The sequence below is a fragment of the Chlorocebus sabaeus genome, chromosome 23, assembly GCF_047675955.1.
Source record: "Chlorocebus sabaeus isolate Y175 chromosome 23, mChlSab1.0.hap1, whole genome shotgun sequence".
NCBI classification, from domain to species: domain Eukaryota; kingdom Metazoa; phylum Chordata; class Mammalia; order Primates; family Cercopithecidae; genus Chlorocebus; species Chlorocebus sabaeus.
In genome coordinates this window covers 6,544,123-6,566,456 of record NC_132926.1, presented here as the reverse complement: position 1 = coordinate 6,566,456, position 22,334 = coordinate 6,544,123, and the positions used below count along the sequence as shown (strand labels likewise).

The 22,334-nt window shown below is 52.3% G+C and overlaps 1 protein-coding gene and 1 long non-coding RNA gene across 6 annotated transcripts in view; one reads left to right on the top strand and one right to left on the bottom strand.

The window, feature by feature from the left end:
• Positions 1 to 5,175, top strand: part of CPLX2 (complexin 2) — an 83,943-nt gene extending 78,768 nt beyond the window's left edge. For both annotated transcript variants that reach the window (XM_008015356.3, XM_008015355.3), the window contains 3 exons: positions 3,598 to 3,716; positions 3,852 to 4,027; positions 4,787 to 5,175. In XM_008015356.3, the coding sequence (XP_008013547.1) occupies positions 3,686 to 3,716; positions 3,852 to 4,027; positions 4,787 to 4,984 (405 nt within the window). In that variant the 5' untranslated portion in view covers positions 3,598 to 3,685 and the 3' untranslated portion in view covers positions 4,985 to 5,175. The remainder of the gene's footprint in view (positions 1 to 3,597; positions 3,717 to 3,851; positions 4,028 to 4,786) is intronic.
• LOC103245020 (uncharacterized) overlaps positions 1 to 21,104 on the bottom strand; it is a 41,932-nt gene extending 20,828 nt beyond the window's left edge. The window contains exons 1-4 of one of the 4 annotated variants that reach the window (XR_005244424.2): positions 11,807 to 21,104; positions 11,573 to 11,679; positions 11,285 to 11,431; positions 10,711 to 10,872 (exon numbers count right to left, since the gene is read on the bottom strand). This is a non-coding gene — a long non-coding RNA (uncharacterized lncRNA). Of the gene's footprint in view, positions 1 to 10,710; positions 11,432 to 11,572; positions 11,680 to 11,806 lie in introns of those variants that run through there. The other 3 variants (XR_012090778.1, XR_501829.3, XR_005244423.2) reach the window with 3 other exon arrangements.
• Positions 21,105 to 22,334: the final 1,230 nt, after the last annotated feature.

The following is a 22,334-nucleotide window of genomic DNA, read 5'->3' as shown; positions in this document are numbered from 1 at the left end:
AGACCCTCTTGGATCACCTGTGGCGACTGATTATGGCAGTTTCAGGGTTCCTGCAGAGGCAGCAGAGCTCTGGTCTCACAGAGAGGTAGGGCTTGACTGGGAGGTGAAGACGTGGAGATACCACGTTGAGATCACTTCGTCACAAAGTGAGAGGGGTAGGATTAAGGGAAACACAGAATATAGGGAAGGAGTTAAAGAAGGGAGGGGATAAAAGCAACCTGTGGAGAGGAGATGGAAGATGTGAGGAAGAGGGAGTGATGAGGTATAAAGAGAGGGAATCCAGGGCACAGGTGGATGAATTGGCTTCAGCCAGAAGAGGGCTTCTTCCTCAGGCACTAGAAGGAAGGGAGGTTACTGGAGCTCCCACTCACTGACATTAATTGTTTTGATTATTAAAACCACCATTTACTGAGCACCCAGCATGTGCAAACACATCCCATAGAGTATTTCTAAAATTTCAAAGTGGCATTATAATTCTCATTTTATAGAGAAGATCAAGTATCAATGAAGCTAGGTCAATTACTACTGCACAGCTTAAAAAGCGGCAGATTCAAGATGTGAGTCAGGCATGCCTAACCTCAGAGCTCATACCCCTTAAACTTTGGCCCTTGAAGCGGGGGAAAGTCACTTGCTGAGAGGGAGAAGGCAGTAGTAGTTTAGGCCTTGAGAAAAGGAGAATTCGTTAGGAGAGTGTAGATAGAGTGAACGGGAGACTGCTTAACAGCTCAGAGGTTCATACTGGGATTGGGCAGCAGGATTTTTGGGCAGATTTGGGAATTTCAGATAAAGAATCCCAGCAGGCTGAAGAAGAGCTATTAGAGCCACAGGAATGTAAGCATTGAGAAGACTCAGTGGTGTGCAGAGGTACTTTGCAAACTGGGGGCGAGGTGGCAGTGGCAAACAACATCTGATTAATGCATGCCTGCAAGCAGAGGTGACTGGAGAAGGTGATAGTTGGGTGATACAGAAATGGCATGTTGAGTTTGAGTGGTGCCCACAGACATCCAGGAAAGGGTATCCAGGAGAAAGTAAATGTGTTTTTTTACTTATGTATTGCCTATTTCCCTACACATGTATGCAAGTACACCCACACTCACATACACACATACATACCTCAGAATGTAATCTGCATGAGGTCAAGGCTTTGTCTGTCCTGTTTCCTGTAAATCTCCAGTGCCTAACACATTGACTGGCATAAAGTAGGTGCTCAATTAATACTTGCTGGATGAGTCAATATACAGGTCTAGGTGTCATCAGTTTCAGTGGTCATTAAAACCCCTAGAATGGATGAGTTCTCCCAGGGAAAGGTTAGAAAGAAAAAAGAGGCAAGGGCTGAGGTCAGAGTTATGGGGAAAAAGCTTATGTAAGAGACAGGAGGAAGAAGAGGAGTCAGAAAACGCAAAGGAAGAGAAGAAAAGAGGAGAGGAGAGGAAACAGGGGAAGCAGGGACAGGAAAGAACTGAGTCACAGAACCAAGAGAGAAGGAGGTTTGGGGGTACAGTGGGGTTGTCAGCAGTTCAAATGCTGCAGACTGCTTCAACAGAGGCACAGGAGAAAGGGCCTGGAAGATCATCTGCTCCAGGAGAGAGACACGTCAGAATCACCCAGCAAGTTAGGGATGAGGGTGCAACTAAAGCCTGGGTGCCCTGCCCAATTTGGAACATCTCAAATTAGAACCCTGCATCTCCCACTGCCACCTGGTAAATCCTTGAGCTCTATGTAAACACAGAGTAGGAACCCAAGAGTTCCTGAAATCACTTGATTATTAAATTGTTCATTTCCTGTTCTTAGAAATGAAGCTTTTTCACAATGTATTAAATCAAGCGAAGACATCTTGACTGAGTTGAGCAACCTTCACACTCAGAATTTGGGGTTAGGTAGGTGGGTTCTCTTGCATTTCTTAGAAAGCATGGAAAGCCTGTTCCTTTTTGGCTTGTTCCACAAATATGTAGTCGGCAACGGCTGACATTTTATGAGTTCCTGCAACACCCCAGGCACTTGACCGGTATCATTCATTCTCCTTCAAACATCCATTCTAGGGCGGCCTTAATACTCCCCCATTTTGCAGGGAGCAAACTGAAGCTTGCCCAGGGACCCACAGCCAGTAAGTATAGCTGCCTGGATTTTGAACCAGGTGTGTCTGATGCCAAAGCCCCTGGGTTTTTTGTTTTGTTTTGTTTTGTTTTTTCTGCTACATAATGACTTTCTCTTCCCAGAACAACCTATCAGATGAGATGGTCTGATCACATAGATAAGCTCTTGGGCCCCATATCATGAAATAATCTCAGTCTACCGATATGACTTCTCATCTTGAGAGAAATGAAGAAAATCTATCAAAGAACAACCAGTGACCCGGAACTCAGCCAGGTTGCAATATCCAGCCTTGAATCCAACAAGGTTGCAATATCTGCCGTCCTTTCCCAAGAACCTTTTTTCTTCCTTGCAAGGCAGTGTGGGACAAAAGGCCTTGGTGAGCAGGCCTGGCCTCCGCTTACCATGAAGCTACTTCACACTTTGGGTAGCTCACGGATGTCCCCTCTACACTTGAAAACAGATCTGTGTCTGTTAAAGAACCAGTGGAACTGAATGGTTAAAATACAAAGAAACTCTCAAGTTAGAGCACTAGGGTTCAGCTTCTCAGGGATGTGGGGTGAAGATGGTAAGGAGGCCAAGGGGGAAGGCTCTTCCTCCCCCACCTCTACCATTGGAAGAGTTCCACTTTTACATATTTTGCATATTGAGATTCCCATTAAGATTGTATTTGGAGAACACTTCTGAGGCAAAAACAGAACAATAAAAAATATAATAAAAACCGAAAGTCGGTGATTTAGGAAGAAGGGTAGGGTACTAATGTCTGCCAAGTGCCTGCAAGGCCCGTGCTAGCTAGTTTAAAAGCCCTAAGCCCCCAGAAGGTTATATCTCCAACACTCCCATGTGAAATTCAAAATAAAAATCGATATTAAGCTATAAAACATAAAAATTACATGTACACTACAATAAAAATAACTTATTTTCCATTTGTCTAATTTCCAAAGTCAGGATCTGTTTATCCAAGCTGGCTGTTCTCATTGGTTCAGCTGCCTCCGATTGGCTGGGGCAGTAACACGGGCTGGTCTTTTGATGGGCTGATCCAGTGGCCCAGGCTGGGCCGCCTCCAATCCCCGCCGGACCCCGGGGAAAGGTGGCATTGCCATTTCTCTCTTAGAGAGTAGGAAACTGGGGACTTGAGCAGGTTAGGGCCTTGCTGAAGGTTCCATGGCAAATAAGGAAATGACGGTAGCATTGGAACCCAGAACTGCCTGACTCCAAGTTCACGGCTCTTTCCAAAGCTCCTGGCTTCAATCAAATCTGAACAATAGCGTCAAGATGAAGGCTTTAAAATAGGGACCAAACCGCTTTCAAAAAGCTATTTGGCAGCACCTACGTGTCTGCCCAGTAAGTCGCTCTCTTCCCTCTCCTTTTTCCTCTAGCAGGGCATTGGGTCTTGACCTGAGTGATGGGTGCCTGGTGTCTGAACCAGAGTGAGGCTGCTGTCTAGCTCCACCGCCCTGCCTGCGCAGAGGCCTCTCCCATCTGACTCCCAATTCTCTTTTGCAGGTTGTCACGTCTTCCCGAGCCAGGCCAGCCAGGAGCGCTGCATGCAAATTCTGCCGTGGGCTAGGGCACGCTAACCAGAGCCGGCGGCATGGACTTCGTCATGAAGCAGGCCCTTGGAGGTGAGGTCCAGCGCCCCACCGCGCGTCCTCAGCGGTCCGACCCTTGTGGGAGGGCGCTCGGCCCGCCCAGCCCCTCTCTCCCCAGCCCTGATCCCTGGCTGACCCCGCCCTCTCCCTCCCACCGCTTCCTCGTAGGGGCCACCAAGGACATGGGGAAGATGCTGGGGGGAGAAGAGGAGAAGGACCCGGACGCGCAGAAGAAGGAGGAGGAGCGGCAGGAGGCCCTGCGGCAGCAGGAGGAGGAGCGCAAGGCCAAGCACGCGCGCATGGAGGCGGAGCGGGAGAAGGTCCGGCAGCAGATCCGAGATAAGGTCAGCTCCGCCCGCCCGCCCTGGGGAGGGCCACAAGCGGGTAAAACCGGTTCAGCGAAAGCCCCTGCCCGGCCTCCCCTGGATCCCAGCTCTCACCTTCGCCCTAGCTCTCTCTGAGCCTCACTCTTCTCATCAGCAAAATGGGTGTCACAAGGACACCTCCCTCAAGGGATCCTTTTGGGGATTAAGAGAATGCGCGTAGTAGGTACTCCAAGAGGGTGGACCCTACGGTCCACCATTTAGTACTGCAGATTCTTGGGACCAAAACTGAATGCAGTTCCGAACTGGGGAATGTTCGAAAAATACCACAGTGTCCTAAGCACCTTGTGCTGTTAGGTGTCACTCCCAGCGGGTCTGGGGCTGCCACCCTACTCCAGACAGTCCAGCGCATGTCTGTTAGTGCCGTGCAATAAATAAAGGCTAGAAGTAGTCTTCCATTGGTTCAAGTCAGATTCGTCACCAAATTTGGCTCAAAATATATGAGCAAACGCCCCGTGTTCAGATCTTTGGGGATTTCAGCACAGCAGGAAGTTCTCAAGGGCAGATGTTAATTTTCAAGGAAACCCCACGCATGGTCTCTCCCACTGAGGACCAGGCACCATCCTACAGGGAAGACACCTTTATCCCCACTTTACGGATGAGAGGACTGAGGCTCGGGAGGTACTCCTGGCCACCTCAGCCAGTGCTGCATGATCGTGAGACTCCTGCTTCTCCTTGCCCACCCCGCTTCATGCGTGTCTCTGCCCTCCCCCTCCCCAGTATGGGCTGAAGAAGAAGGAGGAGAAGGAAGCAGAGGAGAAAGCGGCCCTCGAACAGCCCTGCGAGGGGAGCCTGACCCGGCCCAAGAAGGCCATCCCTGCGGGCTGCGGGGACGAGGAGGAGGAGGAAGAGGAGAGCATCCTGGACACGGTGCTCAAATACCTGCCCGGGCCGCTGCAGGACATGTTCAAGAAGTAACCAGGCCTCCTGCCCCAGCCCACTCCACCTGTTACTACTTCTTTTTGGTTCTTTCTTTTCTTTTTATTAGGTTAAGTCTCAATTCTGAAGGGGAAAACCTCAGTTGGCCTCTGCCCCCCTTCCCTGGCCAGGGGCTTCTCCCCCTCAGCTCTCCCTCACACCTCCCTTCATTCCAGGGTATCCACCTGCACCCCACTCCCAAGTAGCTTGAAAAAGGGAAGACAGTCTTTCCCCAGCGGGGGTGGGGGGGTGCTGAACCCAGCGCCAAAGGCACTGGGAGCCCCCTCAGGAAGCCTAAGATCGTGCTAGTGTGGTGACCCCTATACGTTCCTTCATGCTCCCCACTGCCAGGAGGACCACTGTCCCCAGTCAGCCAAAGTAATGACACATTCCAGCCCTGCCCAGCATGCTGACCTTTAGCCTCCAACCCTCAGTGGGCCCCCAGGTCAGGGCAGGGGCACTGAGTGGCCTGGCTCTGAGGAATGGAGTCAGGGGAAGCCTGTCCCGGGAAGGCCCAGGCTGAGAGACCCCGGGTCTGGCCAGGCTGGGATCTGGGCAGGAGGCTGGGGCTCTCCTTCTTCCATCTCCTTGGTGACACCCAGCCCAGGGGCACCCCTTTCCCCAGCCCCCACCTGGAGAGACATGGCCCCTGCCAAGCTGGTCCCTCCAAATGGATCCTTTGTGGACTTTAGCTCATCTGTGGAGGAGCCCCAGGTAGGGAAGCCCCTTGTTCCACACCCCCACCCCACTTAGGTCCTGGGCCCCCACTGCCAGGCTGGGCCCAGCTTGCTCGGCCAAGGGGCTGCCCAGGCCCCCAGAAAACACTTGGAGCCATCGGGCAGCGAAGGTCTGTGCCGTGGGGAGCACCCCCATTGGTGTGGCCAAGCTGCCCCCATTCTTATCCAACCCTCTCCCCACCCTGTCCTGTCCATGCGCTTCCAGGGCCCCGTGGTCCTCAGGAGGACCCTTCCTGGCCAAAGCCCCAAGCCTTTGGTGAGAAGCCAATTCCCGCTTTACAGAAGGCACCACCCATTCATCTCACTGGCCAAGGACAAACTCTCCTCTGGGATGTCTGGGACTGGCATTTGTCCCCTACTCAAATTATCACAGCTTTCTGCTCAGTCAGTTGTGTGGGGATGGTGAGGGAAGAGGGGTCAAATGAGGGAGGAAACTGTATCCATGCATGCATGATAGTGTGTGGCAGAGACTGCATCAGGGATTGCGTGTTCAGAGACCACATGCATATGTGTAGGGCTAGAGCGTGTGTGTGTCTTGAGATTGTGTGTGTTGTAGTTGTTATATCTATGTGTTACAGACTGTGTGTTAGCCTTGTGTATGTGTGCTTGGTTGAGGTGGTGTATTTGGGTTGAAATTGTGTCATGTGTCTGTGCTATCCATCTCGTGTTTAGAGGCTGTATATGTTAGCTTGTGTAAGAATGTGTTTTCAAAATAGTGTGTGTATTGGGAGTGATGGGTTTGTGTTAGGTGTTGTAGAAGTGTGTGTTTGAGAGAATTGGGAGATATTTGAAGGCTTGTGCGTGCATGTTTGGGGGTCTGAAAAGACAGTTACATGCATGGATGCGAGCTTGAGGAGAAAGAACGTGGGTAAGATGTCCCCTCCCAGCCCTGAGATCATTGGTCACAGTTGGCCACTTCCAATAGGAGACCTTGTCCTTGGCCTAGAGTGCTCCCACCCTTGGGGGGTTCCTGCCTGAGGTCCTCAGAATCCCACTGCAACAGACCCAGGCAGTGCCCCAGGAAGCCATGCTGGGCCCCGCCAGGGCCTATCCCAAAAGCAGGGCCAGGGAGGGGCGACTTGCCTGCCCCTGAAGCCCTGTTCCCATTGGCCCCAGTTTGCATTCTGCAGGTTTTCCATTTTAGTGGATTCTGCTTTTATTTCAGAGACAGACATGAGTCTTCTCTGTCCGTTTCCAATAGGTAAAGCCATATCAGTTAGACTGCAATACTTTAAACACGAGACAAAACAATCCATATGTTTAGGGAACCAGATAAGTCCCCTGGTCTGTCCCTTCCTTGGGGAGCAGGGTCTCGGCAGCTCCAGCTCCGTGGACCTACCTTCCTCCCTGCACCCCCACCCCCTCCTTGTGCCCCTGTGTCCAGCCCCCCGGGGGCCTGTGTCTGTGTCTGTGCCTGTGTCTGTGATGGGGAGCCACCTCGCACCCCTGTTGTCTGCTTGTCTCTTTGTGTCTGTTATCCTGGGCAGGATGGTCATTCTCAAGAACCCTGGGGTCCTGGGCCAGAGACAAGCAGGGCCCAGTCCAGGGGCCCCAGGCCTCCCCAGCCCTTGTGTGTGAGCCCAGCTTGGACACAAGTGTTCAGAGGTGCCCCTCCGCCAGTTGACAGGGACCTTCAAGCCTCGATGGTGACGCCAGGACACAGAGAGGACCAGATAGGTAGCAGAGGCCAAGGCGCAGGGCGCTTCAGATGAGCAAGAGAACCCAGTCAAACCAGATATTCCAGGTGGGCTGGAGGGACCCCAGACCCTCAGAGGGCTGCCCTGGTGGTCTCCACAGTGCAGTCCCTCTGTATTCCCAGAGTGGGACCGGGGCTTTCAACCCCACCCTGATGCCTGCCCTCCAGGATGGCTGGTTTAGTCTGGGTCCATGTCCCAGACCCCTCTATTCTGCTCTGGGACAGCAGGACTTGAGGTCTTCCTGGGGGTGGGTATGGGGGAAAATTTCTGCCTGGCACACACCTGGCTCCAACCACTGCCAAGTGATCACTCTTAGGCCCAGGGGAACACAATGACTGTCATTACTGACGCAGACCTGGCTGTGGAGAGCAGCTAATGTGTGGCCCAGAGAGCATGTCTGTGTGGCACACGTAGTGCATAGAATACGTGAGAGTTGCTCTAGCGGGGGGGGGGGGGATCCTCACAGGATCGCCTGGGAGGTGAGGTGTGCGTGACCCACTGGGTAGGAGAGGAATGAGTGTGCACACATAAATGGGGCAGTGTGCATGCAACACACTTAGGGGAAGAGTGGCCCCAGAATTCAGCACACACACAAGGGAGAGGATCCCCAGATAGGAAAATAGGAAGGAGCAATCATTTGCAGATGGGTGAAAAGAATGAGGTGCAAAGGAGCGTGCACCAGGTGAGGTGAGCGTGTGTGCTCTTGGGGAAGGGCCGGCTCCCATGCCTGGGAGGCGCTGCCAGAGAGAAGGAAAAAGGCAGCTGCAGATCGCCCTGGGCTGGGCACCGGCAACGGGTCAGGGCGGGTCAGGATCTCCAAACGTGGACGTCCTCCCCTCCAAATCCAGAAGCTCCCAAAAGGTGTCCTTAACAGCAAGGCTGTGCGGGGTACTCCTCCAGATGGAATCAGGAAGTGGAGACGCCATCCCAGGTGTGTGTGAGAGAGAGAGAGAACGAAAAGGAGACAGCAGTATTGCAGCCCAGAGCCCCTGTCAGGGGACAGCCGGTGGGCAAAGCAGCCAGCCCACAGCCTTGTGGCTAGAGTGCAGTGCGGTGGGCCCCTAGCTCCAAGAGCCCGGCACCCAGCTGGCAGGGTTGCCCATCCCCGCTGGCCACCTGCTCCATCCTTTAGGGTTCTACAGGCCCCTGACTGCACAGGGAGGCTGGGGTCAGCCTGGGCTCCCAGGCCTGAGGACATGCCTCCCACCAAATGTCCCCTGCTCCAGTCCCACTCCTGTCACCCCACGCTCTTCACTGGGGAGAGAATGGGAGGTGCTCGTGCTGGCCCTGGGTGGGAGCGGGGAGTCCTGGTGAGACCCAGGTGAGATCGACCATCCTGCCCGTGCAGGGGAACCCCTTTCCCACATTTGTGCTGTGTCATTGTTGCTCTGCTTCCTTTCAATGTGTCAGTGCCTGGGGGGAGGGGAGGAGCACCCCCTCAGCCCCCCTGAACCTGACCAAAAGCCATGGCTGTTGCTCCCCCCTTTGTATGATGCAAATGCTGAGATGTACAAAATCAACCATGACAACAAAGAAAAAGACCTTGTACAGCAGCTCTCTGTCTCTCTGTCCTCTTCTGTCCATCGGCACCACCAGGAACAAACAGGGGCACCGACTCACCAGGGAGGAGGCAACCCACAAAGCTCAAGAGACCCCAGAAAATCTTCAGTTTTACCCTGACTTCTGGCCAGGACCCCATGGAAATGACTCCAGAAATCAACCGCGGCCAGAGTTGGGACTGGGCTCAGGGTTCCAGGATCACTCTGCCTCCCTGCCTTCCAGAATCAATTCTTCAGCCCCAGGGACTGAGTGGTCCCTGTGTACCCCCTACGCACAACATCCCTGACCACCCTTTCCCCCAAGCCCCTCAGGGTGCTGCTTCCTGAGAACGCTGCCAAGTCACACAGTGGGCAGCGGCCTGTCCTCATTCATTTCCCAAACACTGAGAGAGACCTGCTCCCCGCAGGCCACGTGCAGGAGGCTAGGCTCCCAAAGAAAGGACACCACTCAGCATTCCTCCCAGACACAGCCACTTCCCAGGCCTTGGTGAGGAGTCAGGACCATTCCGGAACCCCCTCTGCCCTTACCCTCACCCTAATACTCTGCCTTAAGTTAGGTCCCACTCCTCTCTGCTTGGCTGGGCCCTTCCCATGGCCACACAATGGTCTCCCAGCCCCTACCCCTCTACTTCCATGCACCCTCTCCTGCCACCCTGCCCCTGCCTGCAAGGCGCATCCAAAATGCAGACTTCACTATGTCACTCCCTGCCCAGAGCCCTCCAAAGGCCAATAGGAAGGCATCTGCCTATAGGATAACATCCAAATTATCCAAATGGCCCTGTGTGATGTGGCCTCAACCTGCTGATCAGAACCCACACCCACCTCTGTGCTCCAAGTGCCCCAGTCCCCTATCCATACATCTTCTTGGCGTCTGCATATTCTGCCCCCAGGGCCTGAGATGAGTGGTGCCCTTACCCTCCTTGGTGCTCCCGGGAGCTTGGAGCTCCCTCAAGCTCCAACTCAAACATCACTTCCTCTCTAAAGCCCACCCTGACCCAGTCCGTCCCCCTGACCAGAGCAGAGGCTCTCATTGCACTCGCAGCCACAGAGCATCATGTCTGAGTGTTCAGACAGCGCTGGATGTGTTTACGGCTCTGTCACCCAGCAGAGTGATCTTGAACAAGCCACTTAACCCCTCTGAGTGTTTGCTTATAAGTGAAATGGGATGATAAGCATTGCTCCAATCTCCACACTTGTTGTGAAGAGTAAATGGGGTCGTGCACATGCTATGAGCACCACATGGCAAGCATTCAGTGAATGGAGCTTTGCAAATTCTGTTGAAAGAGATGTCGCTGCACCTGTCTCCCTCACTAACTTGGGAGCTTTATAGCTGGCCTGTGCTCTGATCCCTCCCCAGCACCCAGCATAGGGTCTGGCCCACAGTGTGTTGCCAGGGACCCCAGTGCTGATTCAGGGCCCAAGATATCGATCTCTGCACCTTCTACATGATAGCCACAGTCACTCTTCTTTTGGCCTTTGTACTTAGTAGGCAATGTGGGGAGGGGTGCAGACCCTGATTCCCCACCTTCTATGTCCTGACATCACCCTCCTGCCTGTTCTCCCAGATCTGCCCATACCCCTGGCTTAGTGCACTGTGGGTAGCAGGGTCCCTGGACTCTCTGAGTCAGAGGGAGCTCAGTGTGCAATGGGAGGCTGTGCTAGTGATGGATGGCTACATAACAAATTATTACAAACTTAGAAGCTTAAAACAACACATGTGTATTTTCTCCATTTCTGTGGGTCAGGAGTCCCGGCACAGCTTACCAGGGTCCTCTGCTTCAGGACCTCTCACAGGGCTGCAGTCAAGGTGCAGGCCAGGGCTGGGGTCTCATCAGAAGGCTCAGATGGTCACAACTCACTTCCAAGCTCACGTGATTATTGGCAGGCTTCAGTTCCTGTTGGATTGGGGGCTTCAGTTCTTGGCTGACTGTTGGCTGGAGGCCATCCCCTGGCCCTTGCAACATGGGCCTCTCCACTGGGGCTGCTAACAGGGCAGCTTGCTTCACCAAAGTGTGCAAGCCACAAAGGCAACAGAGAGAGTCTGCTAGCAAGATGTAAGCCATGTTGTTATATAAGCTAACCATGGAGGTGACCCCCCTGTCACCCTTACCATCTTCTATTGACTAGAGATAAGTCACAGGACTCACCCACACTCACGGGCACGGGACCTCACAGGGTGTGAATACCAGGACAGGGGATTACTGGGGGCATCTTAGAGGCTGCCCACCATAGAGACTGAGGCAAACTTCCCCTTTCCTACAAAGCACTAGAGTAGAGCAGGGCCTTGGAGGAGCCAGAGCTCCAAACCTCTTCAGCCACAGTGTCCCAGGTAGCAGAGGAAATGTCTCAGAGCTGGAGCAGCGGCCAATGGCAGACTCTCCTGGAGCCTCTGCAAGACTAAGGTCATTCCCAGAGCTCCCAGGCTGGGCTCTGAGGGCCTTCCAAGGGTGGAGACTGGAGAGAAAGAGAACAAAAGGGCTTGTGGCTTCCCTGGGAGTCTATCTGTGTGCTCTGCCCAGCACCCCAGGCACTGTCCTCCTAAGACCCAGGGCCCACCTCCAGAAACAACCCAGCCTGGGACACTTGGATACTTACCCTCGGCTTCCCTCTCCTCTCTGCTCAGTGGATCATAAGGTCAGTAAATGCCAGCATCCTCTCATTTTCAGTCCTGAATGTCTTCTCCTAAGAGTCTTAATCCTCTCCTGTAAAATGAGTATTCACTGGGCTTCTACCATGTGCTAGACACCAAGAATACCAACCACACAGCCCTCCCTCCAGGAACCCACGTGCTGAAGGAGGAGATAATGGAGAAACAGAACAGCTGCCCACCACAGCATGAGCAGTGCCACCGGTGAACCTGGGATCAGGGTGCAGGCTCCCTGGAGGGGTTTACATCTGAGATGAGTCTTCAATGAGGAAGAGTCAGCCTGGTGGAGAAGGAGGGCACATCCAGGAGAGGGACTGGCATGAACAAAGGCATGGAGCAGACAAAAGTAGTTTAACCTGAGCAGTGGGAGTGGGGGAGGGAGAAACAGAGGGTATCTGTGTGAATTCATTGAGGTCTCTGTGAAAGGCTGAGAGGCCAGGGACTTCAACTCGAGTGCCAGGAGGTGGAGTTTGGACTCTACCTGCAGGCAATGGGAAGTCACTGAAGGGTACAGAGCAGAGGTATGATATGATCAGATGTGCAAATTGAGGAAGATCAGCTGGGGCTGTGAGGAAGGTGAACCCCAAAATGTAGCCATGTCTTGACTATTGACTTCACTACAGGATCAAAGCATAGGAAATCAAGAAACCTGGGATGGGAAGGGGAGTTAAAGTCAAATCCATCCTCTCATGCAATTCAGGAAAACCTCCTGTGCCGTCTTAGGTAGAGGGCACACTCTTGCTTACATTCCCCACAGTGTTGGGAAGCTCATTCTAGGCAGACAGCTCCCCTCTTTCTCCTAAACCAAAAGCTGCCAGGAAGCAGGGGGTTAATGAAGCCTCCTCCAGCATCTCTTTAATTGACTGCAAAATCCTGCTTCCAGACCACTCACTTAGCACTTGTAATTAATTGGGGCTTCTTGCCTGATCTGAGAGATGATGCGATACCCCCTGAGGACAATGTTTTCTCAGCTGGGATTCTTCAGCTGGAGACGACACTACACACCCAGTCTCTCCACAGGCACTGGCCTGGGTATGAATGCAGGCTCCAGCCCTTCCCCTCTGGGTGAGCTCAGGCAGGGCACTTCCCCATGGGAGCACAGAGCCAGCACATTGCACAGACTCAGTGGGTGGGTCAGAGCTGGTGTCACTGTCTCTGTGGGCTCCAGACCCAGGGCATCCAGTCTATCCTGGGGCAGGACCAGGGGTCTTCAGCTCTTGGCCACATCAACTCCAGGCTGCTCTCATTGTGAGAGGCACTTGGCATGGCCCTGTCTGCATGAGGGTCAAGACAGCCCATGTCAAAGTACGTAAGACGGGGGAGAAAAAGGGAGGGCAAGGGAGCCCTTACTTACCAACCATCTGCTGTATGCCACACACGGGGGCTGATTGCTTTAAAGCCTCCTGCTCTCCTCATCCCGACAGGAATCTGTGAAGTCAGTATTCTCCCCACTTTACATATGAGAAAGCTGAGGCTCATAGGTAAAAGCATGAAATGAGAATGGGCACAGGCTTTGGACTTAGACAAACCTGGCTTTCAATCCTGATTCCTTCCATCTGACCCTGGGCAAGTGCCTCAATAGCCCTGAACCTGGGTTTTATCTATTTTTAAAAAATTATTATGTATTATAATACATACATAAAAATACATAATAAAAATTACTATATATACTAATGCCCACCATGACCACTAGGGTCATTGAGGGAATTAAATAATGCCCACAGATCCCCTAGCACAGTGCCAGGCACATAGCAGGTACCTAAAAAATGACAGTGACTGGGCGTGGTGGCTCACACCTGTAATCTTAGCACTTTGGGAGGCTGAGGCAGGTGGATCACCTGAGGTCAGGAGTTCGAGACCAGCCTGCACAACATGGCGAAACCCTGTCTCTACTAAAAGTACAAAATTATCCGGGTGTGGTGGCACATGCCTGTAATCCCAGCTACTTGGGAGGCTGAGGCAGGAGAATCTCTTGAACCCAGAAGGTGAAGGATGCAGTGAGCTGAGATCACACCACTGCACTCCAGGCTGGGCAACAAGAGTAAAACTCCATCTCAAAAACAAAACAAAACAAAAAGACAGCCATTGCTACTAAATGCTACTATTACTATAGCAAGACTGATGAAGAAAAGTAACTAGAGGAGGAAAGGAAAGGAGGGAGAATAAATGAAAATGATAAGGAGAATAATTTGTTAAAAATCCTCCAGTCATCCAAATAGTAAACTGGGTAGCCTGATTTAAAAAACAAATCTGTCTTTTGTCTTTTCATGTAACACAAGACAGGTGAGAGGCAAGGGCTAAAGTGAGTTAGGGGACAGAGGGAAGAACTGACTCCTTCAGGAAGCACTCTTGAATTTTCAGCTTGAAAGAAACTTAGCAATGTGCAGTAGTTACCTGTTACTGCATAATAAATTACCCCAAAATATTAGTTGAGTGTGGTGGTGCACACCTGCAGTCCTAGTTACTCAGGAGGCTGAGGTGGGAACATTGCTTCAGAAGGCTGAGCTGCAGTGAGCTATGATCATGCCACTGCACTCCAACCTGGGCAACAGAGTGAGACCATATTTCTAGAAAAATAAATAAATAAATAAATAAATAAATAAATAAATAAATAAATCACCCTAAAACTTAGTGGCTTCAAGCAATAAACATTTATTTTCTGTCCATTTCTGTGGGTCAGGAATTCTGGAGTGGCCTAAGTAGTTCTAGATTGGGGTCTGTCATGAAGCTGCAATCAAGATGTCAGCCAGTGCTGCAGTCTCATCTGAAGGCTTGACTGGGCTGGAGGATCCACCTTCAAGGTGGCTCTGTCACAGGACTGGCAGCTGGTGCTGGCTACTGGCAGGAGGCCTCTTTTCCAGAGCTTCTTTAAAGAGGAACTTCTTTAGCATCCTCACAATATGGCAGCTAGCCTCCCCCAGAGTGAGTAATCCAAGAGAGCAAGGTGGAAGCTGCAATGTCTTTCATGACCTAGCCTCAGACACATACCAAGCCTTCTGTAGTATTCTATTAGCCACACCAACCAGCTGTGATTCAACGTGAGAGGATGCTACACAGGGCACGAATACTGGTGGGGAAGCTCCCCGGGGAGTGCCCCCGCCTGCCCCCCGCCTTGCAGGTTGTCTACCTCACAATGCAGACCTCGGCACGCCTGCAGCTCTTTCTTCAGCCCCTAGTTAACAAACACTCCTTCATTCATCCATCCATTGAGAAAACATCTCCTCATTCCTTTCTGCCATCAGCAAGTACCTTCCTCCTGAGGGCCTCCTCATGGCCAAACCCAGGCTAAGTACTGCCTTTCAGACCCAAATCTGACATGGTCACCAGAGCCTATAGTCCAGACATGCAAACCAACACACAGCAAGCAGCCTATCATGAGCAAACACTTGGAACGTGGTTCCAAGCCAGGCTTCATTTGACCTTGATCACATTATCTCACCTCTCAGGGCCTCCGTAAAAAGAGATACGACTTGCACTGCCCAGTCATGGCAAAAATGTGTTAAAGTACCCAGCACAAGGCAAGTTCTCAAAAAATGATGACTAAGACTGTTAATATTACTATTCTAAATCAACAGAACTTGCACCCCAAACCCAGACAGTCACCCACCTAGGCTTCCCCCGCCCTTCAAGAGAAGGCTGGGCTCTTGGACCCCAATGCTGGCCCCCAGCTCCTGCCAGCCACCTTCTCCAAGGCCTAACTGAGCCTTGACTTGGCTCTGCCTGCCAGAGCCTCCCCAGCTGCCAGCCCTAATCAGCCGCTCCAGCCAAGACCTCAAATTGATTTGCCATCGTTTAGCTGGGAAGCAAGAGCTCGTCTTGACTTGTGGCCAAAATCCATTCTGTGATAGCAGAGTAATCACCTCCGTGGCGGGTGTCCGGAGAATGTGATAGAGATCTAGGACACAAAGTCTCCATCCTAATGCCCAGAACCCCAGCCTCGCTGCAGCACAGCTCTGGTCTCCCTCCTCCCTCCTGCACCTGTGCGGCTGCCACGTGTGTCCTCTGCAGTAACATGTCCCCTCCTGCACTTTACGTTGTCTGATGCAGTGACTCTAAAACTTTGCAGCACAGCAGACTAGCCTAGGGCAGCTCCAAAATATACTGAAGCCTGGCCCTGGCCTCCTGACAATCTGATTCAATCGGTATGGGGTGCATCCTGGGCACAGAGGTGCTTTTTAGTTTGTTTGTTTATTTGTTTGAGACAGGGTCTCGCTCTGTCACCGAGGCTGGAATGCCCCATGGTGCAATCATAGCTCAGTGCAGCCTTGATCTCTTGGGCTCAAGCAATCCTCTTGCCTCAGTCTCCCTAGCAGCTGGGACTTCAGGCATACACCATCAAACCCAGCTAATTATTGTTTTAAGAGATGAGGCCTTGTTGTGTTGTCCAGGCTGGTCTTCAACTCCTAGCCTCAAATGATCCTCCTGCCTCAGCCGCCCAGGCATTGGGGTTTTTAATTAAGAGCTCTCTAGGTGGTTCTGATGGGCAGCAAAGTCAGGGAACTGCTAGTCTAAGGCATATAGCACTGTCACCCCTGGATGCTTATACTCAGCATGACTCATTTAGTCACTCAACAATTATTTATTGAGTACCTACAATGGCTGAGCACTGTTCTAAGGGCTGGAAATGCCACCAAGAACAAAGTCATTGCCTGCATAGACTCAACATTCTAGTCAAAGGCAGTGGCCAAGAAACAAGAGAATAAGTAAAATCTATAAGCTATTAAATAATAATAAATGCCAGCCAGGCACAGTGGCTCACGCCTGTAATCCCAGCACTTTGGGAGGCTGAAGCCAGCAGATCACCTGAGGAGTCCAAGACCAGCCTGGCCAACATGGTGAAACCCCCTCTCTACTAAAAATACAAAAATTAGCCAGGCGTGGTGGTGCACACCTGTAATCCCAGCTACTTGGGAGGCTGAGGCAGGAGAATTGCTTCAAGTGAGCTGAGATTGAGCCACTGCACTCCAGCCTTGGTGACAGAGCGAGACTCCGTCTCAAAATAATAATAATAAGCACTTAAGAAGTCATGTGTGGCCAAAGTGGCTTTTGAATGACACCTGAGTCCCCCATATACCAACTTATGGCATCTGCCCTGCCTAATGCTGAACAGATCCTGATCCCTCACCCCAGGCCTAGACTGAGTCTCCACCGCAGCCATACGGTGACCCCAACTCACACGGTACCCCCAACCCTGGCCACACACTCAGTCTTGACGCCAAGCACAGAGTGAGGCTTAACTCTAGTGGCAGACCCAGCCTGAGGTTGTCACAGTCTCTGACCATTTGCTTGGGCCCCAAATTCTCCCATGAACCCAGGTCTTGCCTCCCAGCAGCACCGCATGCAGAGAACAAAGCTCCCTACTGCCTGTCTAGCCCTGCTGCCAATCCCAAACTTAGCTCTACTCCCCACAACCTTCCCTACAGAAAACCCACCGGGTTTTCTAAGGATTTTTACTACTGGTGTCTACAGGCACAAGAAAACAGATGGGCTAAACAGATGGGAAAAGCCTCCGAGTGGTAAGGTTTTTGAAGCTGGAAGGCCCCTTAGAGAGCATCCAACCTCACCCCCTTGCTTTACAGCGATGCCCAGAGAAGTTCGTAAGTAACTTGCTCAAGGTCACGCAGCAAACCAGCAGCTAAACCAGAAATGGAACCCAGGTCGCCTCTCAGCCCAGTGTTCCCTCTCCTGCTCCCTAGGACAGAGTAGGGGGTATCACCCATCTGGTAAAACAGCGCCCAGAATTTCCTCTGGGAACCCACTCCTCTTCTATTCTCTACACCATGATTTGCGTGAAATCCAATCCAATCTTCAGCAAGTGTTCCCCTGGTCCTGTGATTGGTTGGGAGCCAGACTCAGCACCCAACTGGGCAAGGTGGGTCTAGGAAATGTGCTGAGACCGCAGTTCCTCCTCCCCGGTGCACTCAAAGCTGGGCACTGGGACGGATGAGTGCCGCCTCCCTCACTGTCATCTCACGTGGGCTGGTGATGAAGCCAATCCCGGGTGAGGAGGAAACATGTGCAATGAAGAGAAATGGAATTGTGGGGGCATCAATTGAACATCCACCAACCCATACCTGGAAGAGTTCCCTCCCTTCTGGCTTTTCTAGTTCCGTGAGTCAATAAAATCCCCTTGTACTTAAAGCCATCTGGGTTGGGTCTCTGTCGTGCGCAGGCCTGACCAATATCGAAGGCAAGCTCTTTCTGGCTCTCCCAGAACGGAGCTTCCCTACGTCAAACCGTCCCGCTCTCAGATCTCAATCATTCTTTTGCCCTTGGTTTCTACCCACTTCTGGAACTCCATGGGGTATGGTCCCTCCCCCGACAGGGCTCTGTCTTCTCCAGGGTCCTCCACATTGTGGCAGGCAGAACAATGCCCCCTACCCCCACAACGATGTCCACATCCTAATGCCTGGAATCTGTGAATGTGTTCTTATCTTATGCAGCAAAGAGCAATTAAGGCTGCAGATGCAATTAAGGTTTCTAATTCATCTGATCTTAAAAGAGTAGATTACCCTGGATTATCTGACTGGGTGCAATGTAAACACCAATGCCCTTAAAAGTGGAAGAAGGAGGCAGAAGAGACAGTCAGGGTGGTGACAGTGTGAGAAGGACACAGCCCAGGATTTCCAGCTTTAAAGACAGAGAAAGGGTCCACAAGCCGAGGAAAGTGGGCGGCCTCTGGAAGCTGGAAAAGGCAAGGAAACAGATGCCCGGAACACAGCCCTGCCCACACCTTGGTGTTAGCCCAGTGAGATTTGAGTCTGGTCAGATTTCTGACTTCCAGAACCCTAAGAGAATAACTGTGTTGTTTCAGGCACTGTGTTTGTTACAGCAGCAACAGGAAACTGATACGATATTGATACTCAACAGGGTGGTGAACAAACACTCCCCCTGAGGCCCTGGATCAGCACTAAGCACAGGCCTGACTCTGAGCTGGATGCCAGGAACAGTGAGATAAACATGGCCCCCAACGCTAACCCTCTAGGCTCTGGCAGTCAGCTGGGGCAGGGGCCAGATACACAGTAGACTCTGACACAGCATGCTCAGTGCTGTAATACAGGACCGCGCAGGATGCTGCTGGAGCCCAGGGTAGAGACACCCAAACCTGCTGGGGGCATTTCCTAGAGGAGGCAGAAGCTGAGCTGACTCTCCAGTTAGCTAAGATTAAAAACCAAAAGCCAAGGGATGGCGGTGCGGGGCAGGCATCCCAGGCAGAAAGAGCTACAGGAGCAGAGGCTCCGAGATTGGGGGAGCCGCCCCCCACTGTGGGAACTGGAGGGTGCAAAGGGCTGCAGGGGGATGCAGCGGAACCAAAGTGAAGACTGAAATGGTCCATCAGGGAAGGGAAGGTGTGAGGTCTAGGGCTGTGGGGAAGGCAGCGGAGGGAGACATGGGAGAGCTGACTTCCCTGCGGGGGGTCAGGAAAGAAACAGAGTCGAAGATGAGTCCAGTTTTCTGGCCTGGACTACTGCTCTTCCTCAAGACAGGTGCCACAGAGGCAGAGCAGATTTGAGGGGATGAGAATGCAGGAGTCTGTGGAGCCCGGAAGCACCCCAGGAGACATCCTGGAGACAGCTGCTCAGCAGAGAGATCTGAGCTGTAGACAGGAACTCGAGTCACCACTGATGGCCGGGGAGCGCATGGTAAGGGGGAGAGAGGAGGCCAGGGGAACTGAGCCACCTAACAGATGTCTTTCCACATGGAACAAGGGAAAATGCTACGGTCTGCAATATGGGAGCAGGAAGAGGACCCAAAACTGCAAATAGAAATGGCAGGATTCTCAGAGACAGACAAGGCGGAGCATGAGGGTCCCAGGGAACTCCCGGCCCCCACCATGGAAACCAAGGAGGCCTCAAGATGGGGGTGCCCCTCTGAGGGGCCCTGGGGACCAGCTCTGACATTGATCCAACTCCCTGCCTGCATCCAAGGATGCCCAAGACATCACTGCTGCCAGGGGGTAGCCATGGTGACAGGTGTAGGCCCTAGAGAAGCCCCAATATCAGCCCTCCCCCAGTCAAATGAAACCAAGGGGTTTCCTAGTCTGGGCAGAGCCAGGCCCCACCCCCTCCACACACAACTCCCACAGGTGGTTTTTTCCTTTCCACCAAGCTCTTCAACATAGGGAGTATTTAATAACTGGCTGCCAAGTCCCCTGGGGACAGGCTAATGAAGCTACCTCCCTGTCTCCTGCCTCATCTGGGGCCTTGGCCCCTGCCCACCTCTCCCTGCCTATTCTACCCCTCCCGGCTCTCTCCTAAACCTCCCACCTCCTCCCCTCTGAAGCAATGGGGATCCAAATTGCTTTAGATGAGAAAGGGAGGCAGGAGACTCAGGCCCGATAGTGAAGTCTCCCTCTGTGCCTCCTGTTCCAGTGTCCTCAGAATATTTGCTGAGTAACTGTGGGAAACACGTGCACCACCCACCTGCTATGTTTCTGGGGTGCTGCAGGCTGCAACTGGGTCTCTGGCCTCCAGCAGAAAAGGGGTCCCAGGGTGGAAGAAACGGTGCTTGTATGTCACATGGACTGGGGGGAATCTGGCTTCTCTACCTGCCAGTGTGTGACTGTGGTGGAAGTCTCCTAGCTTCCTAGAAGTTCAGTTTCCTCATCTGCGAAACGGGAGCAATACCCGCTCACGCAGACGGGCTGGAAGGAGACCATGTATGCACAGCACTGACACAGGGCCTGGTTTGCAGAATGTTTGCAACAAATTATATGCCAGAATGTTTCCAATTGCACTCCTTGGCAAGGTGAGGTGTCCAATCAGGAAGTGGTGGTTGCCCTGGAAACACAGGTTTCTCTACACAAAGGGTCAGCAGATGCCATGGGGACTAAGCTCACCTCTCTGGCTTCCCCTAGGCTGGTTTTGTCCCTCCAGGGGTTGGTACTAATTTCTAGAACCCCTTTTTTCCTCTTACTTAATCACTGCTAATCCCTGGAAGGCTTTGTCAGGCAGAGTCGGCAAGCCCGTGAGTTGTGGAAGCTCAGATCCTTCTGTCGCACATCCTTCCTCCAGATCACAATCAGGACAGTGTGGGGAGGAGACAGGAATGCTTCTCGCCCTGTCTAGCAGCTCGCCGCAACCATGCCTGTTTCCTGACACGGCTTTGCACCGTCAGGATGGTCATTCCGCCTCTCAGGCGGGCTCCTCGGGGTTGTGTGCCCTTCCCCACCTCCCCCAGCTCAGGAGCCTGGTGCCTTTCTCAGCCCAGGTTCAAAGGAGATCACTGGGCAGCTCTGTCTCCTGCAGACCAGGCTGCAAACTCCCCTGGGGTTCTGTGAAGGACACCGGCTGAGCATGCCGGCCATCTCTCCTTCTTCTAAGAGCAGAACCCCAATATTATTTTGAGGGACCACCTTCTCTACTCTCAATCGCTGTTCTGGCTCGCCTGGCCAACTTCAAAGGTGAACCAGGAAGGGTTCAAGGATGATCCCATGAAGCAGCTTTGACCAGTAAGAACCGCATCTGAAGTGCTCACAAGAACCACTGGGAAAGTGGCTGCCCCTCCCCGTCTCCCCTTCCCCTCTCCCCTTCCCGGTGGTCCTCCCCTCCCCTCTCCTCTGGCTGAATGGCTAAATACAGGCCTGGAGCTGCCAGTGTTCCTCCTGCCACCTTCTAGAGAGGGCCCACCTGGGAAGAACGTTCACACAGGGGACAGCAGAGCTGAGTGCTGGTGGCAGTTGCGTGTTTGGGTCTTTGAACGCCAGAGTTGCAGCAGGAGTGAGTCTTGGGAACAGGAGCGCTCATTTTGTTCTGACCTGTGTGAGATTCAGTTACATCCTCTAGGGTTAATATAATATAGGGTTAATACCTGAAAGCAAGTCAGGAGATCCAACATTATTTCCTTCGAGGGAATGTACTACTCCAGCTTCTCTACTTGGCAAACTCCTACTTGGCCTTCAAAACCCCACTCAGTATCACCTCCAAGCAGTCAGATTCTCTCTGCCACGCCCCCACAAAGAATGAATGCTTACTATATGCCAGGCATTGTGTTGTTGCATTTAATCAGCACAATAACCCTGAAAGGTAGGGACTAAAATATCACAGTTTTGCAAATGAGGCATCAGAAACGTAGAGTTTAATTAACTGGCCAGGGACAGTGGCTCATGCCTGTAATCTTAGCACTTTGGGAGGCCGAGGTGGGTGGATCATTTGAGGTCAGGAGTTCGAGACCAGCCTGACCAACATGGTGAAACCCCGTCTCTACCAAAAAATAGAAAAAATTAGCGTGGTGGTGTGCACCTGTAATCCCAGCTACTCAGCAGGCTGAGGCAGAAGAATCACCTGAACCCAGGAGGTGGAGGTTGCAGTGAGCCGAGATCATGCTACTGCACTCCAGCCTGGGCAACAGAGTGAGAATCCATCTCAAAAAGAAAAAAAAAGAGTTTAATTAACTTAACCAAGATCATACTCTCCATTCTGGTCTTATAATTGTCCATTTTGCCTCATTTTGCTCTCTCCTCCACAAAACTATGAACTCTCTGGATCTTGTTTACGTAAACTCTGCATCCTGCCTCTGAGGCAGGCTCCTTGGGCTGTGTGCCCTTCCCCTACCTGAGAGCCTTTACGCCAGATGGAAGCATGTACGCACATGCCAACCACCAAGAGAAATTCAAAAGTCCCTCCTTCCATTAATTCTGCCCTCTAGGCCCCAGCCTGCATCCCCGCCCTTTAAGAATGCCCCAGGACATATAAGGGAGGCTGAATTCGA